Source organism: Odocoileus virginianus, chromosome 33, assembly GCF_023699985.2.
Source record: "Odocoileus virginianus isolate 20LAN1187 ecotype Illinois chromosome 33, Ovbor_1.2, whole genome shotgun sequence".
Taxonomy (NCBI): domain Eukaryota; kingdom Metazoa; phylum Chordata; class Mammalia; order Artiodactyla; family Cervidae; genus Odocoileus; species Odocoileus virginianus.
In genome coordinates, this window is record NC_069706.1 from 2,454,852 (window position 1) to 2,467,518 (window position 12,667).

At 54.3% G+C, this 12,667-nt stretch overlaps 1 protein-coding gene and 2 non-coding genes across 6 annotated transcripts; all 3 read left to right on the plus strand.

Moving 5' to 3' along the window:
• The first annotated feature begins 639 nt into the window (after positions 1-639).
• Positions 640-7,353, plus strand: LOC110123434 (uncharacterized). Of its 4 annotated transcripts, XM_020871336.2 has the most exons (12): positions 645-1,002; positions 1,082-1,222; positions 1,314-1,509; positions 1,622-1,710; positions 2,623-2,733; positions 2,866-3,033; positions 3,596-3,818; positions 4,140-4,256; positions 4,650-4,724; positions 5,220-5,323; positions 5,928-6,035; positions 6,148-7,353. In XM_020871336.2, exons 1-12 carry the CDS (start codon positions 928-930, stop codon positions 6,340-6,342), a joined length of 1,602 nt encoding a protein of 533 aa, XP_020726995.2. In that variant the 5' UTR covers positions 645-927; the 3' UTR covers positions 6,343-7,353. The 4 variants fall into 4 exon arrangements, with proteins under 4 accessions (XP_070317210.1, XP_020726996.2, XP_020726995.2 ...); XM_070461109.1 differs by lacking the exon at positions 5,928-6,035 and having other exon boundaries at positions 640-1,002; positions 6,036-6,241; XM_020871337.2 differs by lacking the exon at positions 5,928-6,035 and having other exon boundaries at positions 643-1,002.
• On the plus strand, positions 6,738-6,810 carry TRNAR-CCG (transfer RNA arginine (anticodon CCG)). Its single transcript has one exon. It is a non-coding gene; the product is annotated as a tRNA-Arg (tRNA).
• A 1,339-nt stretch (positions 7,354-8,692) lies between the features above and the next one.
• Positions 8,693-8,765, plus strand: TRNAR-CCU (transfer RNA arginine (anticodon CCU)). Its single transcript has one exon. It is a non-coding gene; the product is annotated as a tRNA-Arg (tRNA).
• Positions 8,766-12,667: the final 3,902 nt, after the last annotated feature.

Below are 12,667 nucleotides of genomic sequence, written 5' to 3' on the forward strand. Positions count from 1 at the left end.
GGAGCTAGGGTTTTCCCCAGGGCCCTTCCTCTGTCCCTTGATGAAATCAGACAGCTCGGACCCTGTGACTAGTCAGGGCAGGGGCTTGTGCTGCCCACGGGGGCCCCAGAGCTCTCAGCTGGACCCTGTGCTCAGACCCCCTAGGGAGGGAGTGTGCTGAGATGGAGCGGGCCCCATGCATTCTTTCACATCTGACCCTCCCCTGCCTGGCCCGGGCCTGGGCCCCTGTGGAGCTGGTGGGTGTGTGCTGAGATCACCTTCTACCCCGCCAAGGCCTTTGCAATTCAGCAGGTTGTGGCCTTGGGGCCACCTGCGAGACTGGGGGTGAGCCGAGGCAAGATGTGTTGTCCCCCAGTCTGTGAGCCTGCCTCTCTGGCCCCCATGTAACCCAGGCTTCATCCCGAGGTCGCTGGACGGACCCCATTTCCCTGATGAAGCCACGGGGCTCTCCCTAGAGAGCAGGGTTCAGCCAGGGGTTCCTCTCTGGGGCGGTGCCCTTCGCTGCTTCCCATGCCCCCAGGCTGGCAGTGCCGTGTGGGCAGGCTCCCATACGTGCCCTGAATGAGTGAGTAGGGGTGGGGGATGGTGGGGGCAGGGAATGAATTTTTTCTGTGCTGGAGGCGGCTCAGAAGGGAGACACCCAAGTGTAACGAGATCAGATAGCAGGTGGGCCAGAAGCTAAGAATAGACTGGGCACAGGCTCCTGGCGCAGGTGGGGGTGTGTTAGTGCCAGGCAGGAAGTAGCCCATGGGAACCAGGGAACAGCAGGGCCTGGGGGTGTCCAGGACCCAGGGTTCCAGGGCAGGGGTCAGAGTCCAGCTCTGCTCATAAACAGAGCTGATGGGGTAAGACTCGGAGAGAGGCCGGGCCTTGGGACCCAGAGCATTGGCACTGGAGCTGTTTGAAGGAAGCCCCCACATCACCCCCATGGCTTTCTTGGTGGCTGGGATGCTGCAGGTGGCCTCGCAGGTGGCTGATGCTCGGGAGAGCCTGGGAAGAAAGGTAGGCGCTGGCTGGCCTAGGCCATCGCTGGCTCCCAGTTGAACCCCACCCCGGCCCAATTCTGGCCTTGCCTTCCCAGGGTAAGTACAGCATGCAGGGCCCAAGGGTGGCCCTGGCCCTTTGCAGCCCTGAGGTGTCAGCCTCTACGGTCGCTCTCCTGGAGGGCGTATTCCAGACCCTGGGCTTTGAGAGCTGCCAGAGGCAGGAGTCCTCCGTCCAGGTGAGCCCGCCCCTGCCCCCCACACCGACCTCCGCCCTCAGCCCCGCCTGGGTCCTCCCTGCACTCAGGCTGGCACTCACTTCTGCCCCAGGGCTTCCGTGGGGAGCTGACGAGGTTCCAGGAGCAGCTGGATGCCCACGGGGGCCCGGTGGGCTGTGCTTTCGTGGCCTTGGTGGCCCCCCGCCGGCAGCTGAGGCAGTCACAGCAGCTGGTCCGGGAGCTGAGCCGCTGCAAGGCCCTGTGGGGCCGCCCCAAGGTCTTCCTGCTGCTCTCCAGTGCTCCCGGGGGTGAGCGGGCCGGCCGGGGCCCCCGATGGGGGCCAGACAGAGTGGGGGTAGGGGTGGGCAAGAGGGCCGAGACCTTCCCTCCAGGCCTGTGTGCTGCTGCTTCTCCACCCAGCTGTCCCCGAGCCTGGGGCCTTCCTCGCCAGCCTGGGCGAGCTCTGCGGCCGCCATCCTCACTGGTCACTGCTGCAGCTGCTAACAGAGGTGAGGGCCCAGGGGGGCGTCCCGGGAGGGGGGACGACGGCACCGATGTGTTCTCTAGGCGGCCAGAGAAACCTCCCAGAGGGAGGGCCGCCAGGAACTGGGGAGGCCGTGACCCTGGCCCAGGCCCGGTCTCATCCCCACCTGAACCATTACCCCCCATCATGCCACAATGAGGCTTGCTGTTTACACACGGCGTCAGCCTCTAAGCCTCGCCTCCCACCTCCTCCCATGCCTGTCCTAACCCACTGAGGGCACCCTTAGGTTTTCCAGCATCTGCTCTCCTCCGTGCCTGTGCCCAGGCTGCTCCCTCTGCTTGGAGTCCCGTCCCCACCCGCGCCCCCCACCCCCCACCCCCCATCATCCCAGCCTGGCACAGACCCTCTAGGCGTCTGCTGTGGCCCTCATCACCCAAGGGCAGATGCTTGAATTCCCATCCACCCCTGTTCACACTCACCCGGCCATGATGGTCCCATCAGACCTGTGGGTCCCTGGGGATCAGGTCAGGTCTTGACGCCCAAAGTTCTCACTGGGCAGCGGGTAGTCATTGACTGACCCCAGAGGTGAGGGTGGGCCCCAGCTCTGCTCCACAGTTCTCCCTAGGTGGTGCCCACCCCACGGGCCTTCCCAGATGGGCCCTGACCCGCTCTGGGAGCACCCCGCCTCTGTGCTGGGCCGGGGGGCAGTGTGGCTAATGGCTTGGCCACTGTCTCCCTGCGGCCACCCACGTCCTGGAATTCTGTGACCCTGAGCTTGACTAGGACCTCCCTCGAGCCTTCCCTTTCTTTCATGTCGCCTCCTCCCTCCATTCTGGCAGGGGATCCCAAAGAGCCTGGCCAAGCTGTGCCCTGGAGCCAGGCCCTCCCCATAACCCACCCCCACAGAGCGGCCGCCTGAGGAGTCCTCTGCCCCTAGGTCTTCTCCAGGACAGCTCAAGAGTCGGCAGGGGCTGCCTACTGCCCGATGCTTCGGAGCTCCTTGCGGGGGGCACTGTACCTAGGGAACGTGGAGCCCTGGGGGCCTGAGGTGAGGGGGCAGGGCGGGGTCCAACCACATGGCAGCAGTTTTGAGTGGGATGGAGGCGTGGGGAGATCCAGGCGGGGACAAGGAGCCGGGAGGTCCTCCGACTGCGTTGAACCCACTTAGTCCTGTCTGCAGCCAGAGCCCAGCCCCAGCGCTCAGTATGACCTGTCCGGGGCCAGGGCCGCCCTCCTGCTGGCTGTGACCCAGGGCCGGCCGGGGGCCCAGCATGATGTGGAGGCGCTGGGGGCCCTGTGTCAGGCCCTGGGCTTCAAGACTGCCCTGCGGACAGACCCTGCAGCCCAGGTGAGGGGAGCCCAGACCCACTGGAGGAAGGGTGCCCCCACGGGGCCCTGGGGACTCTCTCCTGAGCCTCATACCAACTGTGGGCAGGAAATGCACCCCCATCCTCCCTGTTGTATGCACGCATCTGTGCGAACCCCCTTCCCTAGCCCCTGGAAGTCCAGTCTCTCAGGCCCCCGCCACCTCCCACGCTGGCCCCTGCTCAAGGCTCTAGCTGGACCCTCAGGCTTTTCCTGGGAGGGTCCCTGGTTCCTTCCCAGGCAGCTGGCAGCTCACTGCTCTCCCCTCACGGCTCTTAACTTTTTGGTGCAACTTCTCCGTGGCGATCCTGAGAACCAGCTGCAGGAAGCTGGACCCACATTTCCTCCAATGAGTTCATGATAGGCTTTGCAGCAGGGGGGTTGGTTAGAAAAAAGTCTTGCTCCCCCCCCCACCCCCCGGCCTGAGGCTGGCAGGAGGTGGGAGGTAGTGTGGGCCGAGGACTACAGAAACCACCCAGAGGCGGGGAGCCAGGTACTAGGGAGGCCGTGACACTGGCTCAGGCCTAATCTCATCCCCTCCCCAGGCTTTCCAGGAGGAGATGGCCCAGTTCCGGAAGTGGCTGGACGCCCACAGGGGCCCCGTGAGCTGTGCCCTTGTGGCCCTCATGGCCCACGGGGGCCCTCAGGGGCAGCTTCTGGGGGCTGACGGGCAAGAGGGGCAGCTGGAGGCGCTTGTGCAGGAGCTGAGCTGCTGTGGGGCACTGCAGGGCCGCCCCAAGATCTTCCTGCTTCAAGCTTGCCGTGGGGGTGAGCAGGCCCCCGGCCCACCCTAGAGGCCCGCCTCCTGCTGTCCTACCTCTCCTCATCCCGCGCTCAGCCTCCCAGGACTTGCTGTTTACCTCCTCCAGAAAGCCTGAGCACTGCCCTTCTCCTGCCCGCCTCCCAGCCTCTCTTAGAGGTCATGTCCGTGAACCTGAGCCTTCACCCTCAACACGTGTCAGTCAGTGCTCTGAGTGTTTCCAGCCTGGCAGGCCGGCCCAGAAGCTCTGGGGGTTGGGGGCTAGGGCCCTGGAAGAACCCTGGGGTGTCTTCGGAGTGAAAGGACCCGACTGTCCCCTCCATCCCCAGGGCACAGGGATGCGGGAGTGGGACCTGCAGCTCTCCCCTGGTTCAGACGCTGGCTGCGGGCACCTCCGGCCACCCCCTCCCAGGCCGATGTCCTCCGTGTCTGTACTGATGTGCAAGGTGGGTCTGCCTACCTGAGGGCTTGGGTAGGGCTAGTGGGGAAGCTGCCAGGAGGGCATTTCCGGGGCTCTGAGCTGGGATCCTGCTGCCACCTCCCTCCTCTCTTTGCCAAGAGGACAGGAAGGGAAACCTTCCTAAAGGGTAAGGACCTTTGAAAATTGAGAGTTTTTTCCCCTATTTGAGCCCGAAACAGCCCTGGAGACAGGAAGGGAAAATAGCTCTTCTCAGGTCACACAGCTGGTAAGTGGCAGGGCTGAGATTTGAAACCGGATCTGTCTTTCCTGCCCTGCACTCTTTCTACTGCCTTGTGTGCCCTTGAGCCAGACTTGAGGGGGCCCTCGGGGCAGATGGAGTCCCAGGATGCTGGGTAAAAGGCGTTGCTCCCTCTTGCAGGCAACTCCTCCAGGGGCCCCACTCCAGGGAGCCCTAACCAAGCAGATGTGCTGATGGTCTATGCAGCCACTGAAGGTAAGGTCATCACGAAACCCAGTCACACAGAGCCCAACCTCCTGGCCAGAGATCTGAAGTGGCGTTAGGGACATCTGGGGCTTGGCTGTTGGGGTGCAGCCCCATTGCAGTTAAGCTATCTTCCTTCCGTATTTATTATTTGTGACAATAGTAACATGGAGTGCACAAACCGAGGGCTGGCTCTGCTAGGCACTCGACTTGACTCCTCTCCTCTAGGCTGTAAGGTCCATGTGGGCAGGACAGTTCTGTCTGCCTCAGGGCCTGGCACGTAGTGGGTTCACAGTGAATGTTTGTTCCACATTGAATCCATGGTATATCCACTCCACAAACATTGAGCAACAACTTGATCCAGAAGCAAGAAGGTGCTGCTCCCTACCCCAAGCCCTGGGGTCCTGTGTACTTGCCCCCACTTCCACTGACAATAGGCCCCTGGGGACTGGAAGGCAACTGGGAGGGGACCAATTGTGACCTTCTGGCCCTGGTCCCCTGACTTAGGCTGTGTAGCCTATCGGGATGAGAAGGGCTCAGACTTTATCCAGACGCTGGTGGAGGTCCTCAGAGCCGACCCCAAGGCAGACCTCCTGGAGCTGATGACTGAGGTGAGTTGCAGGGTAGGGAGGGTAGCCTGGGGAGAGGGGCTGGATTCAACCTTCTTCTCAACTCCAGTGTTCTGATCACCTCCTATCATCCTTTTGCTGAGGGAGGAATTCCTTTGCCCTCAGAAACATGAGATGTTGAACACAGAACACCTGACACCAGACAGAGACACGGCCAGCAGTTATTAGCCACATATGCTCACAGCTGGGGGCAAGGACACCTCAGGCCATGCAGGCCACTCGGGGTTGCCTTGGGGAGCAGAGAGAAGCAACAGGGGCTGTAGACTCAGGCCTTGTAGACACAGGACGTGGGGTACTTGTTGCAATAATTTCACAGGTTGGCAGGGAACTGAAGCCCTTCAGGATGATAGCAGGGGTTGAGTGTATCTGGTCTGGTTGGTGGGGGAACTAGCCGCGAGGCGGGCCTTCCCTGATGGGTGGGGGGGCACATCTGACAAGAGCAGGGGAAACCACCGGGGCCTGTGAGTCCCAAAAATGTCAAGGCAGCACTTGAAACTTCAGGCCTCACAATACACTGGGTGCCAGGCTGGGCGCGGGCGTGGGGAACCTGGCCGTCCCAGGCATAGGCTGAGTGTGGTCCACACAGGTCAATCGGCAGGTGTGTGAGCTGGACGTGCTGGGTCCCGACTGTGATGAGCGCCGCAAGGCCTGTCTGGAGATCCGCAGCTCCCTGAGGCGCCGGCTCTGCCTGCAGGTCTAACCGCCCCCGCGGCCACCCAGGGGTGCTGACAGTGGGGGGCCGCACACCAGCACCACCAGTAACCCCGTCCACCTCTCGGTTTCCTCTCCTAAAAACGGCGCGATAGCACAGGAAGCTCGGCTGGCATGGAATAAACGTGGAGATCGCTGGACACGTGAATAGCGCCCGCACGCAGGGAACCAGGACAATAAGCGAGATGATGTATGGAGCGCCGGGCACTTCAGCGGCCGGGCCCACCGAGGGAAGAAGGGGCACCTCCGGGACTAAGAAACCCCCACGTGGGCTAGGCGGCGCTGGATGACCTGGGAAGGGGCAGCCCAGGGTCCACAGCACACTCCCAGCACCCCCACCCCACCCGCACCGCACGCTGGGGCCGCGGACCGGGTCGGATGGCAGGTTTAGTGGTGCTGCGATAGGGGAAGCAAAGGGGCTGCGGGAGCAGCGGGCAGCCCCGCCCCAGCGTGGGCCTGGGGCTCGTGGGAGAAGAGATCAGGAGTTCTCGGGACAGGAGGGGCTTAGTTGCGCGGCCACCTCAGCGGCGCTCAGTCGCGCTACTCAGCTGCGGGCTCTGAGCCGGGCTCACCAGGAGTCCCGGGGGCGGGGGGCCAGACCAGTGTGCGCATGCACATTTGGGGCGGCAGTGCGCAGGCGCTTGCAAAAGGTTTATGAGAAAAGCTGAGAGACCGTCCTGCGCAAGGCCGCGTGGCCTAATGGATAAGGCGTCTGATTCCGGATCAGAAGATTGAGGGTTCGAGTCCCTTCGTGGTCGTTGCAGCGTTCAGTTTTCCTCCTTAGATTTTAATTTTCCGTGTCTCCCAACTGCTCCTTACGCAAGCCTAGGACCCTCTGGCTGTCAGCCACACTCCCTCCTGCCCCTCAGATGCATCCCTGATGCTAAGGGGCTCGGGACCCAGAGTGAACCCTTGGGCACTGGGGGAGACCTACGCTGATCAAACCCGGGCGGACTGCTGACCCTGGAACCCCGGCCAGGAGTCCCAGGAGCCCAGGGGCGACTGGCTGTATGAATATAGTTCAGATGACTAGAACTGCGACAGATGAGGGGTTTAACTTCTGTGGGGTGGCCCACCCTCAACGGGTCAGGGGCATTAAAAAATATAAAAGAAAGAAAAACACAAGAGTATTGTGATGAAAAAGTTTTGGAAATAGATAGTAATGATGATGGATGTGCAATACTGTAAATGTAACTGATGCCAGTAAAATGTACACTAAAAATGGTCAAAATGGCAAATTTAATGTTATGCATATATTTAAACACTACAAAATGTTTTAAAATTATAATAGATTATTTCGATTTCTTGCAGTGAATATACCCTTAAATGATTAATGTGAATGTATATTTAAAATTTAAATGTAAAGAATATGCCCAAGATTGAGCCATCATTTTACCCAGAAAAAATGACTGTCCCTGTGGAACCAAGTTCTCGCCAAGGAATTTCTGGCTAAGTGGAATGACCAAGGCGATGGGACCTTCTTCCCCCAGGGAAGACGCTGGGGGAATGGCAGCTGAGCCTGTACCCCAATGGAGGGCGCAGGCAATCTTGAGGTCATGGGGAGTGTCACTGTCTCCTTTTTCAGTTTCGCGATGTTTCAGTGGTTTGCTAAGGACTCAAACAAAAGAGAAGTTTCACTAAGATAAACATTTTAATTATTTTCCCCACTTTTACTGAGATGTAACTGACATACTGCCCTGTGTAAGTTTAAGGTGTACAACATAATGATTCAATTTACATACATCACAATCATTATCACAATCATGGTTTAGTGACCATTCATCATCCTTGTGATGAGGATTCGGGATTTACTCTCTTAACTCTAAAGATGAGCTGTTCTAACACAGCAGTGTTAATTGTCTTTAGTATGTTGTATACTGCGTCTCTGGTACTTCTTTTTGCTGGAAGTTTGTACCTTTTGACTACCTTCATCTAATTCAGCTCGCGCCTCCCCCGACCCCACTTCTGGTAACCACAATGTCAAATATCTTCGAGAGGGGAAAGAATACCCATCTTCTGATAGGAGAGTAAACGCCGGGCTCTCTGATATTATAGTTCCACACTCTACACTGAGCTAGCTGGGCATATACAGAGCCATCACGGAGGGTCCTTAGGACCAAGACCTAACGCCACTGGGCTCTGCTAAAAACCGCTTAGACTTGGGACTAGGAAACACTCCCGGCCTAAGAGGCAACGTGGGGAGGAGGATGAAGGTCATGACCGACGCTTTTCCCAAGCTCCCGGCTGTTCCCTCTCTCCCCTTCAAGCCCACATTTTGCCTCAGCGAACTCCTTCTTGATGCTAGTTCTCACGGGACGTAGATTCTCCTAAAAGAATAGAGAAAGAGCTCGTCCGGGATTTGATGCCTAGACTTTCTGCACCCTAAGCGAGGATAGTATCCCAGTCAAGACAGCGGAGCTAACTGCTACCCTAGGTCTTTGAGCAGCTTCCTTCGCGCATGCGCCGTCTCCCCGGGGTCCCGCGATGCTCGGGGGCTGGCGGGATCTGAGCGGATGCACCGGTCGCATACGGTCGTCAGGAGGACCAAAATCAGGCCAAACTGGAGCGGGGATGCTGTATGGAACCGCTGGGAGGTACCAGAGAGACTGGTCTAAGACTGTCAGAGAAAGTCTTTCGTCAGCCCCGGTGGCCTAATGGATAAGGCATTGGCCTCCTAAGCCAGGGATTGTGGGTTCGAGTCCCACCCGGGGTAGAAGGGGTTGTATTTTAAACCTTCTAGAGGAGGGGGGAAAGTTAAAAAAAGACGGCTGTCTACTTACCCGAATCGGAAATTAAGCGCCCCCCGGGGGGCTACTCAACCAGCCGTCACCCTGAACTGAAGTCTAACAAGGTTTAATTTTCCCATAAAGACATGCACATTTTCAGATATCAGAGGAGGGCTGAACTGAAGTCTAACAAGGTTTAATTTTCCCATAAAGACATGCACATTTTCAGATATCAGAGGAGGGCTTGCTTTCTTTATGTTGTTTTAACAACCATCCATTCTACTTGATATAGAAATATTCATTTTTCTAGATGTATTAATTGTATTGTGGTTACTTATTTTTTTTAAAGTCTTTATAAACCTAGCCAGTTATTTAGAGATTAAATTATGTGACAGCCAATGTGCTTTAAAATAGTGGGCTGGAGGTTGGATGCATGAGACAAGTGCTCAGGCCTGGTGCACTGGGAAGACCCAGAAGGATGGGGTGGAGAGGGAGGTGGGAGGGGGGACCGGGATGGGGAATACATGTAAATCCATGGCTAATTCATTTCAATGTATGACAAAAACCACAAAAAAAAAAAAAAAGAAAAGAAAAGATGCTCAACATCACTCATTATCAGAGAAATGCAAATCAAAACCACAATGAGGTACCATTACACGCCAGTCAGGATGGCTGCTATCCAAAAGTCTACAAGCAATAAATGCTGGAGAGGGTGTGGAGAAAAGGGAACCTCTTACACTGTTGGTGGGAATGCAAACTAGTACAGCTGCTATGGAGAACAGTGTGGAGATTTCTTAAAAAACTGGAAATAGAACTGCCATATGACCCAGCAATCCCACTTCTGGGCATACACACCGAGGAAACCAGATCTGAAAGAGACACGTGCACCCCAATGTTCATCGCAGCACTGTTTATAATAGCCAGGACATGGAAGCAACCTAGATGCCCATCAGCAGATGAATGGATAAGGAAGCTGTGGTACATATACACCATGGAATATTACTCAGCCATTAAAAAGAATTCATTTGAATCAGTTCTAATGAGATGGATGAAACTGGAGCCCATTACACAGAGTGAAGTAAGCCAGAAAGATAAACACCAATACAGTATACTAACACATATATATGGAATTTAGAAAGATGGTAACGATAACCCTATATGCAAAACAGAAAAAGAGACACAGATGTACAGAACAGACTTTTGCACTCTGTGGGAGAAGGCGAGGGTGGGATGTTTTGAGAGAACAGCACTGAAACATGTATATTATCTAGGGTGAAACAGATCACCAGCCCAGGTTGGATGCATGAGACAAGTGCTCGGGGCTGGTGTACTGGGAAGACCCAGTGGGATGGGGTGGGGAGGGTGGTGGGAGGGGGATCGGGATGGGGAATACATGTAAACCCATGGCTGATTCATGTCAATGTATGGCAAAAACCACTACAATATTGTAAAGTAATTAGCCTCCAACCAATAAAAATAAATGGAAAAAAACAAACAAACAAAAAAAAATAGTGGGCTGGGTAGTGACTACAGTTAATAGTACTGTACTGTATACATGACATTTGCTAAGAGAGATCTTAAGCATTTTTATCACACACATCAGGTAATATGTGAGATGATGGATGTGTTGAGTAACTTCACTGTAGCAAATATTTTACAATGTAAATGTATATATCAAACCGTCATTATATACCTTCAATATACATCATTTTTATTTGCCAGTTGTATCTCAGTAAAGCTGGAAAAAAAGATAATGGACTGGATTGAGGTATACACAAAAGAAGTTTTTCTATGAGGTGATGTCTTAACTGAGCACATTATATTATTTTTCTCTGCTTTACTTCTTGCTTGAAATAGTCCATAATGAAGTTTTCTCTTTTTTTAATCCATGCAATCTATGCATTCATCCTCAAGGTAATAATCTCCCAAACTTCAGGGCATGGTGGAGAGTAAAATTAGAAACCTCCTCTACTACATACCCACAGAGGAAATGATCGCTGAGGCTTTGTCATATGTGTATATGCAGAGATATTACTTTGCCGTCAAAGGTCCATCTAGTCAAAGCTATGGTTTTTCCAGTAGTCATTTATGGATGTGAGAGTTGGATCATAAAGAAAGCTGAGCAAAGCACTGAAGAACTGATGCTTTTGAACCGTGGTGTTGGAGAAGACTCTTGAGAGTCCCTTGGACTGCAAGGAGATCAAACCAGTCCATCCTAAAGGAAATCAATCCTGAATATTAATTGGAAGGACTGATGCTGAAGCTGAAGCTCCAATACTTTGGCCACCTGATACAAAGAACTAACTCATTGGAAAAGACCCTGATGCTAGGTAAGACTGAAGACAGGAGGAGAAGGGGACGACAGAGGATGAGATCGTTGGATGGCATCACCAACTTGATGGACATGAGTTTGAGCAAGCTCCGGGAGATGATGATGGATAAGGAAGCCTGGTGTGCTGCAGTCCATGGGGTCGCAAAGTGTTGGACACGACTGAGTGGCTGAACTGAATTGATATATCTCATGGGCTTCCCCATCGACTCAGTAGTAAAGAATCTGCCTGCAATGCAAAAGCTACAGGAAATGCAGATTCAATCCCTAGGTTGGGAAGATCCCCTGGAGACAGGAATGGCAACCCACTTCAGTATTCTTGCCTGGAGAATCCCATGGTGGTCCATAGCATCACATAACTGAAGTGACTATATATATAGTATATATGCACATAGTTCTCTTTTCCTTTTAAAAACCATGAACGAGACTCTTCTGATCCTCCAGCTCTGGGCTTCTCCTACTTTCCCAGGCACCTGGGGTCCCATCATCCCTTCTCCAATCAGGAATTTCATCTCAGTGCAGCATCTCCCACCATCATTTGTGGCCTGCAGAGAACAGTGACCACAGAGCAATCCAGCTGCCAGTGTTTCCCTCACTGACGTCTCTCCCTGCCTTATGAAAGGGAGTGTCCTCGGAGCACTCTCAGTGGGGCGGTGGGTGTGCTCATCAAATATGACAGACTCACTGCAGCATTTCTATCTTGCAGAGTCTGAGTTCATTTCTTTACATGATGCCAGGGACATGCTTGAATCTTAATCCCCTTAAACATAGGCCACCACTGAGTTCAGTGCTTAGCCAACCAACCAAGAAACATTCAGCTGCATGAATAACATTTAAACACAGGTTTTAGCCACTCCTTTGCAGTCAGCCTGCTCCCACGTTTCAGGAGTGTATTATCCTCTGCCATTTAATAAAAGATCTGTCTGCTAAATAAAATTAAGAAGTAAACACAGGCTTGCTGGGAAGTGTGCCCAGAGTAATAACTTCACTAGATCCAAAAATCACATCCCATCCTCTTTATTCTAACATCCTCAGATCCATTCCCATACACATTCCCTAGTTTTCTGCTGGCATAATTCTTTTGGCATATGAATGAGTTCCTCCCAGGCCAGCCTTTGTACTTGCTCCTGCAGTGTGCTAATCTAACTGTAGTTATGGGACAACCAGTGTTAGAGGGTAGCAAGGCTGGCTGGTGTGGGCTTTGGGGAGAACTCTCCTCCCCTTGCAAGACAACCGCTCCAGGTGCAATTATTATGGGATATTCAAACACAGGAAGGCTACTCTCCCCAGATATCAGAGAATAGTCTGCTTTCACTGGCAAGGGAGACTCCAAGTGACTCAGGGGTTCAAGATCTCAACTTGGTCCAAGACGACCTAAACTTCCCCAGGCTTTGGCTCCACTCCTTCGTAATCAATGCCATGTCTTTCACAGAAAAGATCTCTCGAGGCTGTGAACTCAACCTACACTGTCATCCCGCAATATACATCATTCAGTTATGGGTTTGATTTTCAGCGTTGTCAGCCTTGCAGCTATATGATCATTTTATGGCTGACAGAAAA

Coding starts and splice junctions, on each gene's coding strand:
- LOC110123434 (XM_020871336.2), top strand. CDS start 928: ATGGCTTTCTTGGTGGCTGGGATGCTGCAGGTGGCCTCGCAGGTGGCT. Junction 5,324..5,927: donor TCCTGGAGCTGATGACTGAG/GTGAGTTGCAGG, acceptor TGGTCCACACAG/GTCAATCGGCAGGTGTGTGA. Junction 6,036..6,147: donor GGCGCCGGCTCTGCCTGCAG/GTCTAACCGCCC, acceptor ACGGCGCGATAG/CACAGGAAGCTCGGCTGGCA.